Below are 19,452 nucleotides of genomic sequence, written 5' to 3'. Positions count from 1 at the left end.
CTGTCCACCCATATGGTAGAAATATGTATGCCTTATCATCACAAACCCACCAAATATCCTTGAAATTCCCTATAGTCACATTCCCAGGCAAACTTTGATTCTTCACCCTTAAAGTTTTACCCTTTTTGTTGTCTGGTACATCAAAAGTTACTTCATATGAATCATTACTAGACTTATGTTCATGTTTACCCAAGTCCATCATATATTTATCACAATCCGATATCCCCATAAACATTCCCGGCCCATCATAAGTGGTATTCGAACAAAAACAGCTATCAGCTCGAACTGATGTCACTTCCATTATATCCGGGACCGGCGTTCTGATATTTTCATGTTGATCGAGTAAATTTACATATGATAATCCTTTCAACCAAGAACAAGTAAATCTCGGCCTAAACAGATGTATTGACAAAGCCATTATTGCATCTCTTGCTGACTGCTGCTGATACAACAGCCATGATAGTGCATAACTTTGACAAATAGCGGTTAGTGGTTCTGGTGTAGTCTCTAAAATTGAAGGCCATGAGTTTGGCGTTAAGACTTTTACTAGACATGGACCATTCAAATTCACAACCGATCTTACGGAATGAGTTAATTGCTGGAACCATAAGTTCTTACTTGCCCAAGGGTCTGCAATCTGTAACACTGAAGGATCAAACCCGAACGCCCTCCATTTAGTTTCTCTCTTTTGTAATGCATGGTATTGACCAGTCATGTATTCTGGTGTCTGATCAGTCAGAAAAGTTATTATCTACGTCTGAAACGGTCCTCTGAGCTGTTACAGATGAATCTACATAGTTCTCTTCTATCATCTGTTCTCTAACTTCAACAATCTCATTATTACTGTTCACACCAGGCTCTATTTTGAACATTAGCTTCTGGGTTACATTAATCACATCCTTACCTGTCGAAGATGTCACGTTGGATTTCTGTGTTACATTTACAAATGTCGTAGAAGCCAAAGATGTCGTCACTGTTGTAGCATTCATTCCCTTTAAAGTCATAGCTAGAGTAGTCGCCTGAGTTGTTGTATGAACATTCTCAGTTGTTTCTGGACCTAAAGCACCAGGCTTCATCTGTGTACTATTCACCCTTGACGTGGTTACTGTGGTATATTGTTCCTGAACCCCTTTAGTAACTGTGAAAACTCCAATAGGACTCAAATCTTTTATCATGAGTGTCACTCTACGAGTTATATGACCTTCGATCCAATAATTTTGATATGGAACAAATTTAAACTCCGGTTCTAAATAAGTACACGTATATTCCCCTTGGTCTTCCCATGTTACGTTACGCAGGACAAGTGAGCAATCCCCTCTAGTTTTCAACCACTTCACATCATTATACAAAATATACTTCCTTTGTTTACGAGACACAATGCCATCTCCAGGTTTTGTCAACAACAAATCTTCACCACAACTATTTTCCCACTTAGACTGTTACTACCAACATTCCATCCTCCACATTGGCAAGGAAGGTAAACTGTTCCTCCTAGCTTAACTCTGATCACAGCAGTTGATGGAGGTGACGTTATAGACACAATCTGAGGTGCCGTTGTAGTTAAATGTGATACCTTTATACCTTCAATAGCTTTTAACATTGAAATGGTAGATTTATCTTCCATTTTCCCAGCTTTCGTCTGGAGAGTTGATGTCATCGTTGCTGATTCACTCGTTTCCCCAACATCTTGGAGGCCTCTACTCTTATTCTCCCCTAGTATCACTAGAGACACTATGTGAACTCTAAATCCTAACTCGTACCGCTCACTCCCAAAATGTGGATCGTAAAAAGAACACCTATAATCGCCTTGATCTTCCTGTTGAGGCCTATGTACATAAAGACTACAATCTCCCTCAACCTTCAGTCTCTTTTTGTCATTAAGTAATGTGTACTTCCCTACTGGTAATGACTTTGACAGAACTAGAACCCTACCATGGCTATCTTCCCACTCAACTCTAAGTTTCCCTTCACCACTATTTTCTACTGTACACTGACATGGAAGCTGAACTGACTTCCCCAAGGTTACTTCAACCCTGGTTCTAGTAACGGTTTGGTTTAACCTTTTTCCTCACCGGCCTTGGGCTCCTTTGTCTAACTGGATCCCTGAGTTGTTCTGCGGCGGAGTCACCGCCCTTTGATATCTCTGGCGCTTCGCAGGCAACTGAACTAGGTCCTGCTGTGTCTGGGACACGTTGAAAGACAATGTCGCTAAATCTTCTTTCCCGTTCATCCACTGCCATGTCATTTCTGGCATCATCAGGAATGTGCACAGGAACATCAACATTTTCCACAATTTGGGCAATCTCTCCTTCTGAGTTCTGACTCTGGGGATCTGCATGCACCTCCCTGTCTGGTGTATGTTCTTCCACATTGTCTTCTGGAACCTTCAGCATCTTGAATTTGTGAATGTGGCGCCTCTTCACTTGGTGCTTTGACACAATGTGATAAATGATACCATGTTGGAGACCCTTTCACCTGGACCGCGGTTCCAGTACTGCGAACTACTTCAAATGGTCCTTCCCGGCGTTCGTTATACCACTTCCTTCTAAACACTTTCACAAACACCTTGTCTCCAGGTTGCACTGTGTTCCTTTTTTGCTCATCAAGCCTCTCCTGCACCTCCTCTTTTGTTTGCCTGTCAGAAACATATGTGGATATTCTTTTATGCAGCTTAACCATATATGTAACATACTTTTGCATTTCATCTTGCAAAAGGGCCAGACTTGGACCCTTTCCACTTGTTCGCAGACAAGGTGTTGGCATCAGTCTTCCTGTAACCAACTCATGAGGTGTCATGCCAAGTATCTCTTCTCTCTTTAAGTCTGAGTCCATCTTAGCACTGCAAATTGCCTCATGTGTCATCCGCACAGTTTGTGGCTGTCCTTGACCTTGAGCCGAGATCATAATCTTAATAAATCTCTGGTCCTCACTCCTCCAAATGGCAATATTCTCTTTTTCCTGGTATAAAAACAGCTTCTTCTGCTTCTGTCATAATTTCTCCTATCTGCTTCTGCATATATTCCTCACGCACCAACAAGGTCACATGTGGCACACTTTTCTCAAATCTCAAGGATTGCATTTTTTCATCTACGTAACATTTCAAAAATCAGGCACATCTTGTCTCAAAAAGATGCAGAAAAGCTGGTTCACGCGTTTGTTACTTCCAGACTAGATTACTGCAACTCCTTATTATCAGACAGCTCTAATAAGTCTCTTAAATCCCTCCAGTTGATCCAGAATGCTGCAGCTTGTGTACTCACACAAACTAAGAAAAGAGATCACATGACTCCTGTATTAGCTGCTCTGCACTGGCTCCCTGTAAAATCAAGAATCACATTTAAAATTCTTCTCCTCACCTACAAAGCCTTGATTGGTGATGCACCATCATATCTTAAGGAGCTTGTAGTACCATATTGCCCCACTAGAGAGCAGCGCTCACTAAATGCGGGGCTACTTGTGGTTCCTAGAGTCCTAAAAAATAGTATGGGAGCAAGAGCCTTCAGTTATCAAGCTCCTCTTTTATGGAACCAGCTTCCACTTTCAGTCCTGGAGGCAGACACAGTCACCTCATTCAAGAATAGACTTAAGACTTTCCTCTTTAATAGTGCTTATAGTTAGGGCTGAATCAGGTTTGCCCTGGTCCAGCCCCTTGATATGCTGCTATAGGCTTATAGGCTGCTGGGGGATGTTTTAGGATACACTGAGCACCTATCTCATCTTCTCTCTCTCCTTATGGATGAATTTACATCTCTCCATTGCACCTTATTAACTCTGCTTCCTCCCCGGAGTCGTTGTGACTTCACATCTCATAGGGTCCATTGGACCTGGAGGTGTCTGATGCCTGGTGAGCCGGCCTCCCACGTTGGCCCTGCTGATGCCCCGCCCCCCCTCCTCTCTACCTCCTTCTGTTTCATGGATTGGAGTTCCATTCATACATTGTCATATTCATGTAATGTGTTTATGTAACTCTGTAACTCTGTTCATTCTGTACACATGACATCTATTGCTTCTGTCCATCCGGGGAGAGGGATCCTCCTCTGTTGCTCTCCTGAAGGTTTCTTCCCTTTTTTCCCTGTCAAAGGTTATTTTTGGGGAGTTTTTCCTGATTCGATGTGAGGTCCTGGGACAGGGATGTCGTATGTGTACAGATTGTAAAGCCCTCTGAGGCAAATTTGTAATTTGTGATATTGGGCTATACAAAATAAACTGAATTGAATTGAATTGAATTTTCTCGATATCAAACTCTTTATCCAAATAGTCATCTCTGTGTACCTTCATAGCTGCTCCTTGTGGTCCCAAAATTATACAGCCTGAATTGAGTTGAACTTGTTTTGGTTGTCTCATCAGATCAGGCTTTCCCCAGAAAGTCTGCCAGTTATCTATGTAGCCCACATTGTTTGCTGGGCACCGCCTGGACAACCAGCGGTTGAATGACGACATGCGGCTATACATGTCATCATTGATCAGATTGGGGAGAGGGCCAGAGAAAACTACGGTGTCCGACATTGTCTTGGCATAAGTACACACCGATTCCACGTTAATTTTAGTGACCTCCGACCGCCGCAGTCGGGAGTCATTACCGCCGGCGTGTATTATAATCTTACTGTAACTACGCTCATCTTTAGCCAGCAGTTTTAAACAAGATTCAATGTCGCCCGCTCTGGCCCCCGGGATGCATATGACTTTGGTCCCTGGCTTCGCTATCTTCACGTTTCTGACTATGGAGCTACCTATAACCAGAGTGGGTTTCTCAGCGGGTGCGTCGCTGAGTGGGGAAAACTGGTTTGAAACGTGAAGAGGTTGGCGGTGCTCAGTGGGCTTCTGGTTAGACTTAAAACCCCTTCGAACAGTCACCCAGCCATCCGGCTGCTCGGGGGCTGCCGGGGGACAGCTAACAGAGGCTAAAGCTAAAGGCTCCGCAACGGCTATGGGGGGAGGCGGGCTTACTAGCGTAACTGTCTGAGCTTTGATGGTGCGGAGCCGTGCATCTAACCCACTTAGAACTGCCTCCAACCAGCCAATGAACTACACTTGTTGCATGTACCGTTATCATTAAGGGAGGCAGAGGAATAGCTATACATGAGACACTCTGAGCAAGAGGGAGCGGGAGGGGGAGAGGAAGACATCGCGATCTGCGAAGCTGGCAACCGGAAGTGATGCAATACGCTTACTGGAAGAGAGAGAGCGATGCGTTCAGAAACCTCACGAGATTTTGGATCTGGGTCTGTTGAAGGTGGACTGGTCTCTGCTGGATCTGGGTCTGTTGAAGGTGGATTGGTCTCTGCTGGATCTGGGTCTGTCCACTGTGGGCTGGTCTCTGCTGGATCTGGGTCTGTCCACCATGGGCTGGTCTCTGCTGGATCTGGGTCTGTTGAAGGTGGACTGGTCTCTGCTGGATCTGGGTCTGTCCACCGTGGGCTGGTCTCTGCTGGATCTGGGTCTGTTGAAGGTGGACTGGTCCCTGCTGGATCTGGGTCTGTTGAAGGTGGACTGGTCCCTGCTGGACTTGGGTCTGTTGAAGGTGGACTGGTCCCTGCTGGATCTGGGTCTGTTGAAGTTGGCCTCACTGCTTTTGCTCTGCTTTGTCTGTAAAAAACACTTTTAAAATTGCTATATTAATAAAGTTATTATTGCTATCGTGATCATTATTATAATTACCACCAAAAAAATACAAATTAAGCGCATAATCAGTTAATAATTAAACCGAACAAATACACACAAGTTCCTCGTAAACTGCTGTCAGTCACAGGAATTTGATTCCCCCACGTGGGTGCTGACGATGCGGGATGACGAGCGGCCTGTCAGCCGGTTTAACTTTCATGTGGCTCCGCCCTCCGCGTTGCCAGCCAATAGGGAGCGACTCGCGTCAAGTTATCCTTGAGCAGCGAGTGAAATACCGGAAGTAAGTAGTTTCGCTTGTGAAATAAAAGGCTCGCTGGAGATGACACAATGCATGCCGGTCAGTGCACGATGGGAAACGCCTCGCTGTCACCAAATCAGAGAGCTGATTGGCTCTTAGATTTGACAACAAACACCAGGTTTTGTAGAAAATCCTATTTTTCTGTGTAGTTGTAATACTTACTTAAAGTTTATTTAAATAACAAATCAAAAACAAGCCTCAAAGTGTTTTCACATGCAGACGTAAAATGAACAAAGGATGCAGAAACACGCACTTTTCTACATAAATATATATTTACACGTTAACACGTGAATAAATCCGAACAATGTCTGCAAACTACGAGTGGCTCACAGATCGGACCTAACAGGATGGAACTAGTTCCTCTGTATTACTATTTTACTATGTATACTATTTTATTTGTTGTAAATATTGTGCATTTTTCTTATTATACTATTTTTTTTAATTCTTTATAAATTGTGCATTTTTCTTATTATTCTATGTCTGTTGTACAGTACCAAACCAGCAGTTAGGTCTGCAGTTGTTCGAAAAAAGACTCAGGAAATACCACCATATTAGTCCAGTGCTCAGGTCTTTGCACTGGCTTCCTGTTGCTCAGAGAATAGACTTTAAAACAGCTCTGCTTGTGTACAAATGTCTTCATTGTCTAGCACCAAAGTACATGTGTGACATGTTAGAGCCATAGGAACCATCTCAGGCTCTGAGGAGCTCAGGGAGTGGTTCACATGTTAGAGCCATATGAACCATCTCGGGCTCTGAGAAGCTCAGGGAGTGGTTCACATGTTAGAGCCATATGAACCATCTCGGGCTCTGAGAAGCTCAGGGAGTGGTTCACATGTTAGAGCCATATGAACCATCTCGGGCTCTGAGGAGCTCAGGGAGTGGTTCACATGTTAGAGCCATAGGAACCATCTCGGGCTCTGAGGAGCTCAGGGAGTGGTTCACATGTTAGAGCCATAGGAACCATCTCGGGCTCTGAGAAGCTCAGGGAGTGGTTCACATGTTAGAGCCATAGGAACCATCTCGGGCTCTGAGAAGCTCAGGGAGTGGTTCACATGTTAGAGCCATAGGAACCATCTCGGGCTCTGAGAAGCTCAGGGAGTGGTTCACATGTTAGAGCCAGAGGAACCATCTCGGGCTATGAGGAGCTCAGGGAGTGGTTCACATGTTAGAGCCAGATGAACCATCTCGGGCTCTGAGAAGATCAGGGAGTGGTTCACATGTTAGAGCCATAGGAACCATCTCGGGCTCTGAGAAGATCAGGGAGTGGTTCACATGTTAGAGCCATAGGAACCATCTCGGGCTCTGAGAAGATCAGGGAGTGGTTCACATGTTAGAGCCAGAGGAACCATCTCGGGCTCTGAGAAGCTCAGGGAGTGGTTCACATGTTAGAGCCAGAGGAACCATCTCGGGCTCTGAGAAGCTCAGGGAGTGGTCTCCTGCTGGTCCAGAGTCAGGACTCAACACGGTGAGGCTGCGTTTCACTTTTATGCTAAAATCTGGAACAGTCTTCCAGAAGATGTGAGACAGGCCTCAACTCTGACAATGTTTAAATCCAGGATGAAAACAGTTCTATTTGACAACTGAAAGTATTTTATATGCACTCTTCACTTTTAATATAATTAATATATTATTATCTTTATGTTTTTATGTAATGATTTTGTTTGCCTTTTTGTAATTTGATGTAGCTGTAAAGCACCTTGAATTGCCTTGTGTATGAATTGTGCTAATAAACTTGCCTTGCCTTACCAGTCGTTCAGATTTTTATAACAAGGTGTTTTTTTGACACACCTTTAAATACATTTAAACTAACATGCCGGGACGATAAACGCGGAGAATAAAAACAAAAAAACATAAAATAATAATAAATACAACAACAAAAAAACATATTTCGCTTGTCGAGTTTTATTTTGAAAAACAGTCACCGGAAGCGTTGTCTGGTGTCGGTTGCGCACGTGTGGAAACAAAACCCGGGTCCCTTTCGCCCGTCCGGTGCCTCCTCACCGAGCGGTCCGATCAGCTGCTGCGGTTCGACGGTGTAATCCGGCGGCTCTCGGCTCCTCAAACCTGCCGCTGAAATTCAACATGGAGGGCAGGAAACGACCGTTGGAGGCGGTTCTGACCCCCGAAGACGGCTTCGAGACGCCGGAGATAAGAGCGTCGCAGCCCCGGCTGCTGTACCCGGACCACACGCGATGGGGAGTGGAGCAAACGTGTCGGTACCTGCGGGCAGAAGGTCTCGGAGAATGGGAAGAGGCGTTCAGAGGTGGGTCTTCTTTTTGGGCTTGGAGAGCTTAAGTAGATCGAGACATGGTCACTTTTATTAATTTATGGCTACAGCAGCATTTATGCATCCGGGTAAAGCAATACGATGTACAAATAAATGCTCAATATATATAAAAGATAGGAGTGAATCAAAATAAATGCACAATATATATAAAAGATAGGATAGAATAAAAATAAATGCTCAATATATATAAAGGATAGAATAAAAATAAATGCTCAATATATATAAAGGATAGAATAAAAATAAATGCTCAATATATATAAAGGATAGAATAAAAAGAAATGCACAATATATATAAAAGATAGGAAAGAATAAAAATAAATTCACAATACATACACAATATCAGAAAGAACAAAAAGAAAAATGCACTATATATATATATATATATATATACACAAAATATAGAATAGAATAATAAGTTAAATTGACTAAGAAAGCAAACAAAACAGAAGTGCAAAGATGTAGCCAAACTAACAAGTTGTTGCTCGTGGCTGTTACTATTACTATTATTATTATTATTATTATTATTATTATTATTATTATTTGGCTGCTGTGACATATTAAACCCAACATGGATCACCTTTGCTCTTGTTATCCAGCGCAAAAGATCACCGGTGTCGGGCTGCAGTATCTGAAGGACGCTGATCTGGAGAAGATGGGCTTGCAGTGAGTGCCCCCCCCCCCCCATTGGTTTGGGTTCGGGCCCTTGCGTCAAACCTATAATAAATGTGACCGAAAGAGATTTCTATATTTTATTTTGCAGGTTCCTCGGTGACCGTCTGAGAGTTCAGCACAGCCTCAGCAAGCTGTGGCTGAGAGAGGCGGAGCCAAATAAGGTAACGGCTGCACGCTCTCAGGGCCAAAGGGAAGCGGAAGACATAATAGGGAAACCTGTGGGATAAACCACAAGGAAGTGGAGCGTGTTTTGTTCCCCACGCTTTAAAACAAACGGGTGTGAACGGGAGACGGACCGGTTGTGTGTGAATCTTTCAGAAACGCCTCGGCGAGGATTCGCGCTTTAAAAAAACCAGTTTGATGACATTGCTTTTAAATCCCAGTTCTGATACTGCTCATCATGTCCTCCACCCTTATTTTATTTAAAACTACACCCTCCTACCTATTTCTAACTACTTATCCTGCCTTTTAGTTCTCGAGACCTTTTTGTATCCTTTTAGTTCTCTAGACCTTTTTGTATCCTTTTAGTTCTCTAGACCTTTTTGTAGCCTTTTAGTTCTCAACACCTTTTTGTAGGCTTCAGTCTCGTGAGGAACCCGTCTCTTACCTGCCTGCCGTCCTGTGTTCTCTGCCAGGTGTTCAACGATCCCATCCACGGCCACGTGGAGATGCACCCTTTGCTCGTCAGAATCATCGACACGCCTCAGTTCCAGAGGCTTCGGTACATCAAGCAGCTCGGGGGGGCCTACTTTGTCTTCCCCGGGGCGTCCCACAACCGCTTCGAACACAGCATTGGGTATGTCCTCCGTCTACTGACTAGAGGTCTACTCACTAGAGGTCTACTCACTAGGGGTCTACTCACTAGGGGTCTACTGACTAGAGGTCTACACACTAGGGGTCTACTGACTGGAGGTCTACTGACAAGGGGTCTACTGACTAGACGTCTACTGACTGGAGGTCTACCAAACAGAAGTATGATAACGGTTCTAGTGAGGACGCTTAGCCGTCTCATTTTGACTCTTTTTAAAAAAAAAAAAATTTAATAAATGGTGAAAGCTTCTAAATTCACCAGAGATGCGTTCACTGACCTATTTAATATCAGAGAACTAAATGCTAAAAAACTAATTCCTGGGTTTCAGGACTCTTTCCTGTAGCACTTTATTTGAAAGTTGCTGACGCAGTGTTTTTTAATCTCTTTTTTTTTTTTAAGCGTCTTAGTTGCACAACTTTATTGTGACATCCAGCCACACCGGAGCTTTTGGGGGTTAAAAACACAGTTTATGAGAAACACGTCAACGTTCTCCACAAGAGCCGACGTGGCAGAAAATGAAATTGATGAATATTGTTTTTTTGGGAATAATCTCGTTGCAAGAATAATTCCCAAACAACACTTGGTGCACTAGGATATCTCAAAGGTGGCTTCCCTCTGCAGGGTGGGTTACCTGGCGGGGCGACTGGTCCAGGCTCTGAACCAGCGGCAGCCGGACCTCCTCATCTCCCACAGAGACGCCCTCTGTGTGCAGATCGCCGGGCTCTGCCACGACCTGGGTGAGTCCTGCCGGGTTTCAGCGTCCAGCCTTTCCCGGAGTCCACTGTTCCCCGGTTCTAACCCTCTTCTTTCCCTCTGCAGGACACGGGCCCTTCTCCCACATGTTCGACAACATGTTCCTCCCCAAAGCGCGTCCGGGAATCACCTGGAAGGTGAGAAACGTCGTGATTTTGTTTTTAGTTTTTGGCCTTTTTAACATTTGCAGTTATATAAACATTTATGGATCTCGGGTTAGTTCTTAGTTTTTTTCAGGTGGGAATATGCAGAGGATCCGGTGAATAAACACACTCTAGTTTCACATTTGTTTATACGCAGTCATGATTAATGTCATTTGACATTAGTCGAGGACTGATAAGAACCACAGGGCACGAGCTCCATATGTACGTAATCAGGGGTTAATCAGGGACTGAGATAAGAGTCACGAGGCAATCGGGCTTTCGTTTTCAAATTCTCGCCATAAAAAAACAAAGTGTGTGTGTCGCAGCACGAGAAAGCCTCCCTCAACATGTTCGACTACCTGGTGGCCGACAACCAGCTGAAGCCGGTGATGGAGCAGCACGGCCTGGTGCTGCCCGAGGACCTGGACTTCATCAAGGAGCAGATCGGCGGCCCGGAGGACTCGGAGGCGGCTCGGGACCAGAAGGTAGCGGACCCCAAAAAAATAAGCACCTCTGCGTCACCCAAAATCCCCACTAGTTCACCTCTTCGTCCGGGCCTTGAGCCATTTGTTTTTACATTACATTGCATGTCATTTAGCTGACGCTTTTATCCAAAGCGACTTACAATAAGTGCATTAAACCATGAGTCCAAACTCAGAACAACAAGAATCAAGCAAGTACAATGTCTTCAATAAAGTTAAACTACAAAGTGCTATCGGTAAGAGACATTTAAGTGCTACTAAAGTGTTAAACTACAAAGTGCTATCAGTAAGAGACATTTAAGTGCTACTACGGCGCTACCTTCCCTATTCAAGGTGTAGTCACTAAGATGTATTTTTAGTTTGTAGAGACTTTCTGTCCTGATGTCAATGGGAAGCTCGTTCCACCAATGAGGAGCCATGATGAGATTTACATGAATTTGCATGACTGGGTCCACAAAGCGGACTCTGATGCTGTCCGTCTTCTTCGCAGTGGCCGTTCAAAGGTCGCCCAGAAGACAAGTCCTTCCTCTATGAGATCGTGGCCAACAAAATAACTGGCATCGACGTGGACAAGTGGGACTACTTCGCCAGGTGGGGCTTCTCCCCCCCCCCCCCCCCTCGACATCACATCATACACTAAATATTCCCATTAAGCCGTCTGTCACTTCTTCCCCTCAGGGACTGCTACCACCTGGGCATCCAGAACAACTTCGACTATCGCCGCTTCCTGAAGTTTGCCAGAGTGTGTGAGGTGGACGGGCAGAAGCGCATCTGCACAAGAGACAAGGTGCTGTCTTGTGACCAGCTTGTAACCCCCCAAAACCCATTTAAACAATCAAGTTGCTCTATGACTTGCAGGGTCGGCCTCCTTTTTTCTTCTTTTTTTTTGGAAGCGGAAAGCTCAAATTTGCATCCGAAAGGTCAACCTCAGAGATTGTCTGTCTGATGACATCACTTGCAGCGCCATCTAGTTGTTGGGGAACATCTCGGTTCTCAGTGGCCTTTCCTTTGCTGGACTATAGTTCCTTTATGGAAGTCCCTGGAGTAAACACTTATCTGGTTAGTAACCAGTCCTTGTTTCATAAGCGCCCTTTGATGGACGGGTTGTGGCCCAAGCGGCTCCTCTATGAACGTGCATGTCCCGAACAAATAAACCACGACTGCAATGTGTGTCGTCCTGTAATCGGTTGTAATTCTCTGCGCAGGAGGTGAACAACCTGTACGACATGTTCCACTTGAGGGACTGTCTGCACAGGAGAGCCTACCAGCACAAAGTGGGCAACATCATAGAGACCATGTGAGTAGCGCATCGCGGTGTTTGGCTTCACGATTCCCTCTTGTTGGTCACGCAGCTCCCCAAAAAAAATGCTGGTGTGATTTTTCAGGATCACGGAGGCCTTTTTAAAAGCCGACAAGTACATCAAGTTCAAAGGCTCGGGAGGGGAGATGTTCACGCTCTCCACAGCCATAGATGACATGGAGGCCTACACCAAGCTGACAGGTCTGTAGAAACTGTGAGCTACAAGCTAGGAGCTACACGCCGTGAGCTACAATCTGTAAGCTACGAGCTACAATCTGCAACCTAAGAGCTACAAGCTACGAGCTAGCTACAAGCTAAGAGCTACACGCCGTGAGCTACAATCTGTAAGCTACGAACTACAATCTGCAAGCTAAGAGCTACGAGCTAGCTACAAGCTAAGAGCTAGGAGCTACAAGCTAGGAGCTACACGCCGTGAGCTACAATCTGTAAGCTACGAGCTACAATCTGCAAGCTAAGAGCTACAAGCTACGAGCTAAGAGCTAGGAGCTACACGCTGCAAGCTACAATCTGCAAGCTACAATCTGCAAGCTAGAGCTACATAGCTTATATATATATATATATATATATATTTATTTTTATTTATTCATTAATTCATACATATTCAGGTGATTGATTTATTTTTAAATGGTGAGTTCAGTTTTTTGTAAAGTAGAACCGTTTAAACTTTAAAATTAATTAGATCAAAATAAAATGATCGAGTGGCCTCCGTTAGGGCGACTGTGGCTCAGTGGTCCGTCTTTCAACCAGTGGGTCGGCGGTTCGATCCCCGGCTGCGCTCACCCTAGTCGACGTGTCCTTGCTTAACCCTGAATTGCTCCCCGTAGACATTGTAAGTCCTTGTTTGTCCTGTTTTTAGATACCGTGTTTGAACGCATCCTCAACTCCTCCTCCCCGGCGCTGAAGGACTCGAGGGAGATCCTGCGCAACATCGTGTGTCGACGCCTCTACAAGTGTGTCGGCCAAACGCAGGCCGACAAACCCATGAGCGCCACCCGGGTGTGTGCTCGTGTCTTTGCACACGCTTTTCATGACGAGCTGGACGGATCCGTTTTTTGTGGTTCTTTGTGTGTCAACAACAACAACTTTAATTGTCGGTTGATTGATCAGATCTGGGATCCACTTTTTTTATTTATTGGTTATAAATATTGTATTTATTTATATATATAAAAATAAATAAATTGATATTGATATATTTTGGAATTTGTATTTTTTACATATTTTAATTTCTCTCTGAAGGAGAATATTCTGGGCTGGGAAGCGGCTCTGGCTCGATCCGTCCTGCAAAGCGGTGCCCAGGACCTCCGTCTGCAGCCGGAGGACTTCTTAGTCAGCGTGAGTGGATTTTAATCCGGTTACTTTGAGATGTGGAAGATTTTTATACTTTTTATTATGAGTTTGACCTTGACCTTCTGACCCCCTTCAGGTCATCTCCATGGACTACGGGATGAAGGACAAGAACCCCATCAACAACGTGCATTTCTACTGCAAAGACAACCCAAACATGGCAGTCCAGATCCGCAAGAACCAGGTCAGAAATGTGTAATCACATTAACTAAATGAAACAACAAATACATCTTCAACACCATCTGTGTCCCTGAGAGGTGGTCCTGAGACCCCATTCAGTTTAAAGTCACTGTGGAGTCGGGAGCTCCTCCTCTTCCACCCTCCTGCAGCATCTCCAGCTCGTCCTCGTCCTCCGAGCAGGGAAGCCACCGCCGACACGCCTCCCAGTCCAGGACCGGCCACCTCGTCAGTCTCCACAGGGTCGCTCCTCTGGAACTCGCTCCTCTGGAACTCGCTCCTCTGGACCTCGCACCTCTGGAACTCGCTCCTCTGGAACTCGCTCCTCTGGAACTCGCTCCCCTGGACCTCGCACCTCTGGAACTCGCACCTCTGGAACTCGCTCCTCTGGAACTCGCTCCTCTGGACCTCGCTCCTCTGGACCTCGCTCCTCTGGACCTCGCACCTCTGGACCTCGCACCTCTGGAATTCGCTCCTCTGGAACTCGCTCCTCTGGAATTCGCTCCTCTGGACTTCGCCCCTCTGGACCTCGCTCCTCTGGAACTCGCTCCTCTGGACCTCGCACCTCTGGAACTCGCTCCTCTGGAACTCGCTCCTCTGGACCTCGCTCCTCTGGACTTCGCCCCTCTGGACCTCGCTCTTCTGGAACTCGCTCCTCTGGAACTCGCTCCTCTGGACCTCGCACCTCTGGACCTCGCTCCTCTGGACCTCGCACCTCTGGAACTCGCTCCTCTGGAACTCGCTCTTCTGGACCTCGTTCCTCTGGAACTCGTTCCTCTGGACCTCGCTCCTCTGGACCTAGCTCCTCTGGAACTCGCTCCTCTGGCCCTCGCTCCTCTGGCCCTCGCTCCTCTGGAACTCGCTCCTCTGGAACTCGCTCCTCTGGAACTCGCTCCTCTGGAACTCGGTCCTCGCGTTTCAAATACACCTCATACTCCTCTAACACTTTACTAACAGTATGAGCTATCTTCCTCAACCTGTAGCCCTCCCGATCAGTAAAACTGTTCACGGCTTTATTGGCCACGTGAAGCCGAATGGACCAAACAAGTCTCAGCAAGTCAGAAGTGCTCCTCTATCAAGATCCTCTGGTTCTTAGTCCTACCTAGAAACCTGCCCCCTCATCTTCCACCTGCTGAGACACTCCAGCCCTCTCTTCCTCCACTTCCTGGGCCACCTCTGCCCTCTCTTCCTCCACTTCCTAGGCCACCTCTGCCCTCTCTTCCTCCACTTCCTGGACCACCTCTGCCCTCTCTTCCTCTACTTCCTGGGCCACCTCTGCCCTCTCCTCCTCCACTTCCTGGGCCACCTCTGCCCTCTCTTCCTCCACTTCCTGGGTCACCTCTGCCCTCTCTTCCTCCACTTCCTGGACCACCTCTGCCCTCTCTTCCTCCACTTCCTGGGCCACCTCTGCCCTCTCTTCCTCCACTTCCTGGGTCACCTCTGCCCTCTCTTCCTCCACTTCCTGGGTCACCTCTGCCCTCTCTTCCTCCACTTCCTGGGCCACCTCTGCCCTCTCTTCCTCCACTTCCTGGGTCACCTCTGCCCTCTCTTCCGCCACTTCCTGGACCACCTCTGCCCTCTCTTCCTCCACTTCCTAGACCACCTCTGCCCTCTCTTCCTCCACTTCCTGGGCAACCTCTGCCCTCTCTTCCTCCACTTCCTGGGCCACCTCTGCCCTCTCTTCCTCCACTTCCTGGACCACCTCTACCCTCTCCTCCTCCACTTCCTGGGCCACCTCTGCCCTCTCCTCCTCCACTTCCTGGGCCACCTCTGCCCTCTCTTCCTCCACTTCCTGGGTCACCTCTGCCCTCTCTTCCTCCACTTCCTGGACCACCTCTGCCCTCTCTTCCTCCACTTCCTAGACCACCTCTGCCCTCTCTTCCTCCACTTCCTAGACCACCTCTGCCCTCTTTTCCTCCACTTCCTGGGCCACCTCTGCCCTCTCTTCCTCCACTTCCTGGGCCACCTCTGCCCTCTTTTCCTCCACTTCCTGGGCCACCTCTGCCCTCTCTTCGGCCACCTCTGCCCTCTCTTCCTCCACTTCCTGGGTCACCTCTGCCCTCTCTTCCTCCACTTCCTGGGCCACCTCTGCCCTCTCTTCCTCCACTTCCTGGGCCACCTCTGCCCTCTCTTCCTCCACTTCCTGGACCACCTCTGCCCCTTCTCCTTCACCCTGCTGGGCCCCACCCAGCCCCTCCTGAGCCCCCTCTTCACCCTGCTGTCTTATTTGTCTGTGTGTTGTCTTGTCTGTTTGTTTGTGTTGCTATCTCTTGTGTGCTGTCTTGTTTGTCTGTGTGTTGTCTTGTCTGTTTGTTTGTGTTGCTATCTCTTGTGTGTTGTCTTGTTTGTCTGTGTGTTTACTACCGCTTGTTTGTGTTTGTGTGTTTACTACCTGCTCTCCCCTCCAGGTGTCTAAACTTCTCCCCGAGCAGTTCGCGGAGCAGCTGATCCGAGTTTACTGCAAGAAGACGGACGACCGAAGTCTGGAGGCAGCCAAGAAGCTGTTTGTCCAGTGGTGCATGGACGAGAACTTCTCCAAGCCTCAGGTAGGCTCACCTGCAGGCACAGGAAGTACATTATACAGGAGGACAGGAAGTACAATATACAGGAAGTACATTATACAGGAGGACAGGAAGTACAATATACAGGAAGTACATTATACAGGAGGACAGGAAGTACAATATACAGGAGGACAGGAAGTACAATATACAGGAAGTACATTATACAGGAGGACAGGAAGTACAATATACAGGAGGACAGGAAGTACAATATACAGGAGGACAGGACGTACAATATACCTGCATAGAGTACTCGGAACCAGAACCTTTTATTTACAAGAATTAAATATGACATAAAGTTAACGGGTAACGGTACTTTAAACGTGTCACTACTGTCGTACTTTATGAATTCTTTCCTGCGGACTTTGCCCAAGATAATTACCCACAATTCATAGCGATGTGATGTTAAACATGCAGGCAGGGAGACGACAACATTAAGAAATTAAAGGTGGAACATGAATGAAATCAGAGGAATGCAAACAGAGAATTTGTGTTTTGACCAAAACAATGAAAATCGATTATTTGACGATTACGGAAAGAGACCGGAAATAAAAATATGAATGAAACGTGTTTGAATTCTCTATAAAAAGAGCTAAATCCAGATTATTTTAACCTTTTTTTTAAATTTCATCAGTAGTTTTATTTTATTTTTTATCAGTAGTTTTTTTATTTGATCAGTTTTATTTTTTATTATCATTTTCTTTCTTTTTTTATCTTTTTTAAAAAAAAATTATTTTTTTTATCAGTAGTTTTATTTTATTTTCCCTCACAGAACGGAGACGTAATCGCACCGCTATTGACTCCTCTGAAAGCCAGCTGGGTGAACAACAAGGAGGAAGAGAAGGAGGAGGAGGAGGAGGAGGAGGAGGAGGAGGAGGAGGAGGAGGAGAACCGCGCTCACGGTAACGGGCCGAAGAAAGCCAGAATTAAGCTTTTTAAATAGTGACGAGTGAACGTTTTATTTTTCTACAAGTCGCTAGCGAGCGAAGCAAAGATTATAATATTTTTGTAGCATAAAATAAAAGACGCACTGCGCTGCGTTCAGGGCCTTTGCTCAGGTTTTTTTTTTTTACACTCTTTCATCTTATACACAAATTCCCTTTTGTCTGTTTTTAGTTTCATTATTTTGAATCAGGTTTTATTTGAGAACTCCTCGCGTGCTCTCAGGAACCGATCATGTTTCAACGAGTTTCAGGGAGAATCTTTTTATTCAGCTTCCAGGGTGCGTTTGTCATAACTTTTATAAATCGGTATATACATCTGCAATAAAGTTTTTTTTTTATTTTGAATGTTTCTACACATCTAGAATGTGTGTGTGTGTGTGTGTGTGTGTGTGTAATTTTTTTTTTTTTTTAGATGTGTTTTCTGGTGTGAAGCGTGTGTTTACTTTTATTTATTGTTCCGATTCAAATCTGTGCATTTGAATGTTTTCTTTTTTTCTCATGCCAAAATATGAATAATCCTCATCCAACTTGCTTGTTTTTGTTTTTTGTCGATTTCGTGTGGAAGGAAATAATAATATCTGTGAAAGAGTGCGAATGGAAACCGACCGCTGTGTGTACTTTTCCTCCCGGAAGAGGTCGGAAACCTTTTCAAAATAAAACTCTTTCCTCTCCGTGGTGTCCTGAGTGCAGTGCCGTTGTTGACCACCAGAGGGCGTCGTGCTCTCGGCTTAGATGTGAGCCGGATGCTTTTTGAAATCAGAAAACATCCAACAGGTTGAATGTGCAGGTGAACATTTGGGGTCTTGTGCCACTCGTTGTCTTTTCCTTGCGTCCTAGTCCCTCACATCAGGGATGCAAGGAGAGAGGAAACGAGGAAACATCATTTAAGAGTGGAACATTATTAGAAGACTAAAACTATTTATTTGTTTTTGTTAAAACATTTCAAGATGCTTTAGCTAATTTTTTTTTTTTAATAATGTAAATTATGTTAATGTATTAGTCATAATATTTATTTAAATAATATTCAAATATTAGTAAACGTGTTAAGGTTTAATGTATTAGTCATAATATTGATTTGAATTATATTTAAATATTAGTAAGCATGTTTAGGTTAATGTATTAGTCATAATTGTAATATTAATATATTTGTAATCAAATAGGAGTAAACATTTTATGATGTATTATACAGGTCCAGGTGGAAGGAAGGAACCTCAGGGGTCTTAAGGTACCAGGACCCTCATCCGGGGGTCTTAAGGTACCAGGACCCTCATCCGGGGGCCTTCATCCCTCTTCCTCTTCCTCTTCCTCTTCCTCCTCCAGAAGGGGAGCAGCCTCCTCGGCAGGATCTGTAACGACGCGGGTTCGCCACCAGAGGGCGCCGCCCGCTCACGGAGCCGCTGGTCGTCCTGAGGAGATGATTCAGAGATTTATGGCAAAAGATGTGTTGCTTCAAATTGAGGAAAGAATTATAATATAATTATTATATACATTTGCTCCGTGACTCTGCTTGGATTTAAATTATTAAACTTAAATCACTTAATAACTCTGATCTCCAAAGTCAGACGTCACAGATTTAAGATTCATATTAAAAAAAAAAAATACGTTATTAAACCAGGAGGGTTGTCTCACAGGAAGCACACACACACGCGCACACACACACACACACACACACACACACACACACACACACACACACACACACACACACACACACTGCTGCCGGGACCAAGGCCAACTGCCTGCTAGTATTTTTATAATCTTCATCCTCTCTGACCTGTTGCTCTCCTGGCGCCAGTGGTCTTCCCCCCCCCCCCCCCCCCCCCTTTGCAATGCCTCAACCTTACACACACACACACACGCACACACACTCCTGTACACTTAGCAGCCCCTCCACGGATAATTGAGACCAGCTGTTGCAAGGTGCCTCTAAACCCTGCTGCACTTGCCTCTCTGCTCCCCCCCCCCCCCCCCCCCCCCCCCACTCACACACGCACACACACACACACACACACACATGCCTTAAGTTGCGTCGATTGACAG

The 19,452-nt window shown here is 45.7% G+C and overlaps 1 protein-coding gene across 1 annotated transcript; it reads left to right on the top strand.

Moving 5' to 3' along the window:
- The first annotated feature begins 7,868 nt into the window (after positions 1-7,868).
- Positions 7,869-18,083, top strand: samhd1 (SAM domain and HD domain 1). Its single transcript, XM_034538085.1, has 16 exons — positions 7,869-8,183; positions 8,804-8,870; positions 8,968-9,040; positions 9,515-9,675; positions 10,312-10,427; positions 10,510-10,580; positions 10,913-11,071; positions 11,559-11,659; positions 11,747-11,855; positions 12,274-12,365; positions 12,454-12,569; positions 13,246-13,385; positions 13,626-13,721; positions 13,813-13,917; positions 16,319-16,456; positions 17,241-18,083. Exons 1-16 carry the CDS (start codon positions 8,003-8,005, stop codon positions 17,409-17,411), a joined length of 1,896 nt encoding a protein of 631 aa, XP_034393976.1. The 5' UTR covers positions 7,869-8,002; the 3' UTR covers positions 17,412-18,083.
- The last annotated feature ends 1,369 nt before the right edge of the window (positions 18,084-19,452 follow it).

This window comes from Cyclopterus lumpus, chromosome 7, assembly GCF_009769545.1.
Source record: "Cyclopterus lumpus isolate fCycLum1 chromosome 7, fCycLum1.pri, whole genome shotgun sequence".
Lineage (NCBI taxonomy): Eukaryota > Metazoa > Chordata > Actinopteri > Perciformes > Cyclopteridae > Cyclopterus > Cyclopterus lumpus.
This window is presented reverse-complemented; position numbering and strand designations above follow the sequence as displayed.

Excerpts from the sequence above, each read along its gene's own strand:
- samhd1 (XM_034538085.1), top strand. The coding sequence starts at position 8,003 with ATGGAGGGCAGGAAACGACCGTTGGAGGCGGTTCTGACCCCCGAAGAC. Across the intron at positions 8,184-8,803 it reads ATGGGAAGAGGCGTTCAGAG|CGCAAAAGATCACCGGTGTC; the intron begins GTGGGTCTTCTT and ends CTTGTTATCCAG. Across the intron at positions 13,918-16,318 it reads TCCAGATCCGCAAGAACCAG|GTGTCTAAACTTCTCCCCGA; the intron begins GTCAGAAATGTG and ends TCTCCCCTCCAG.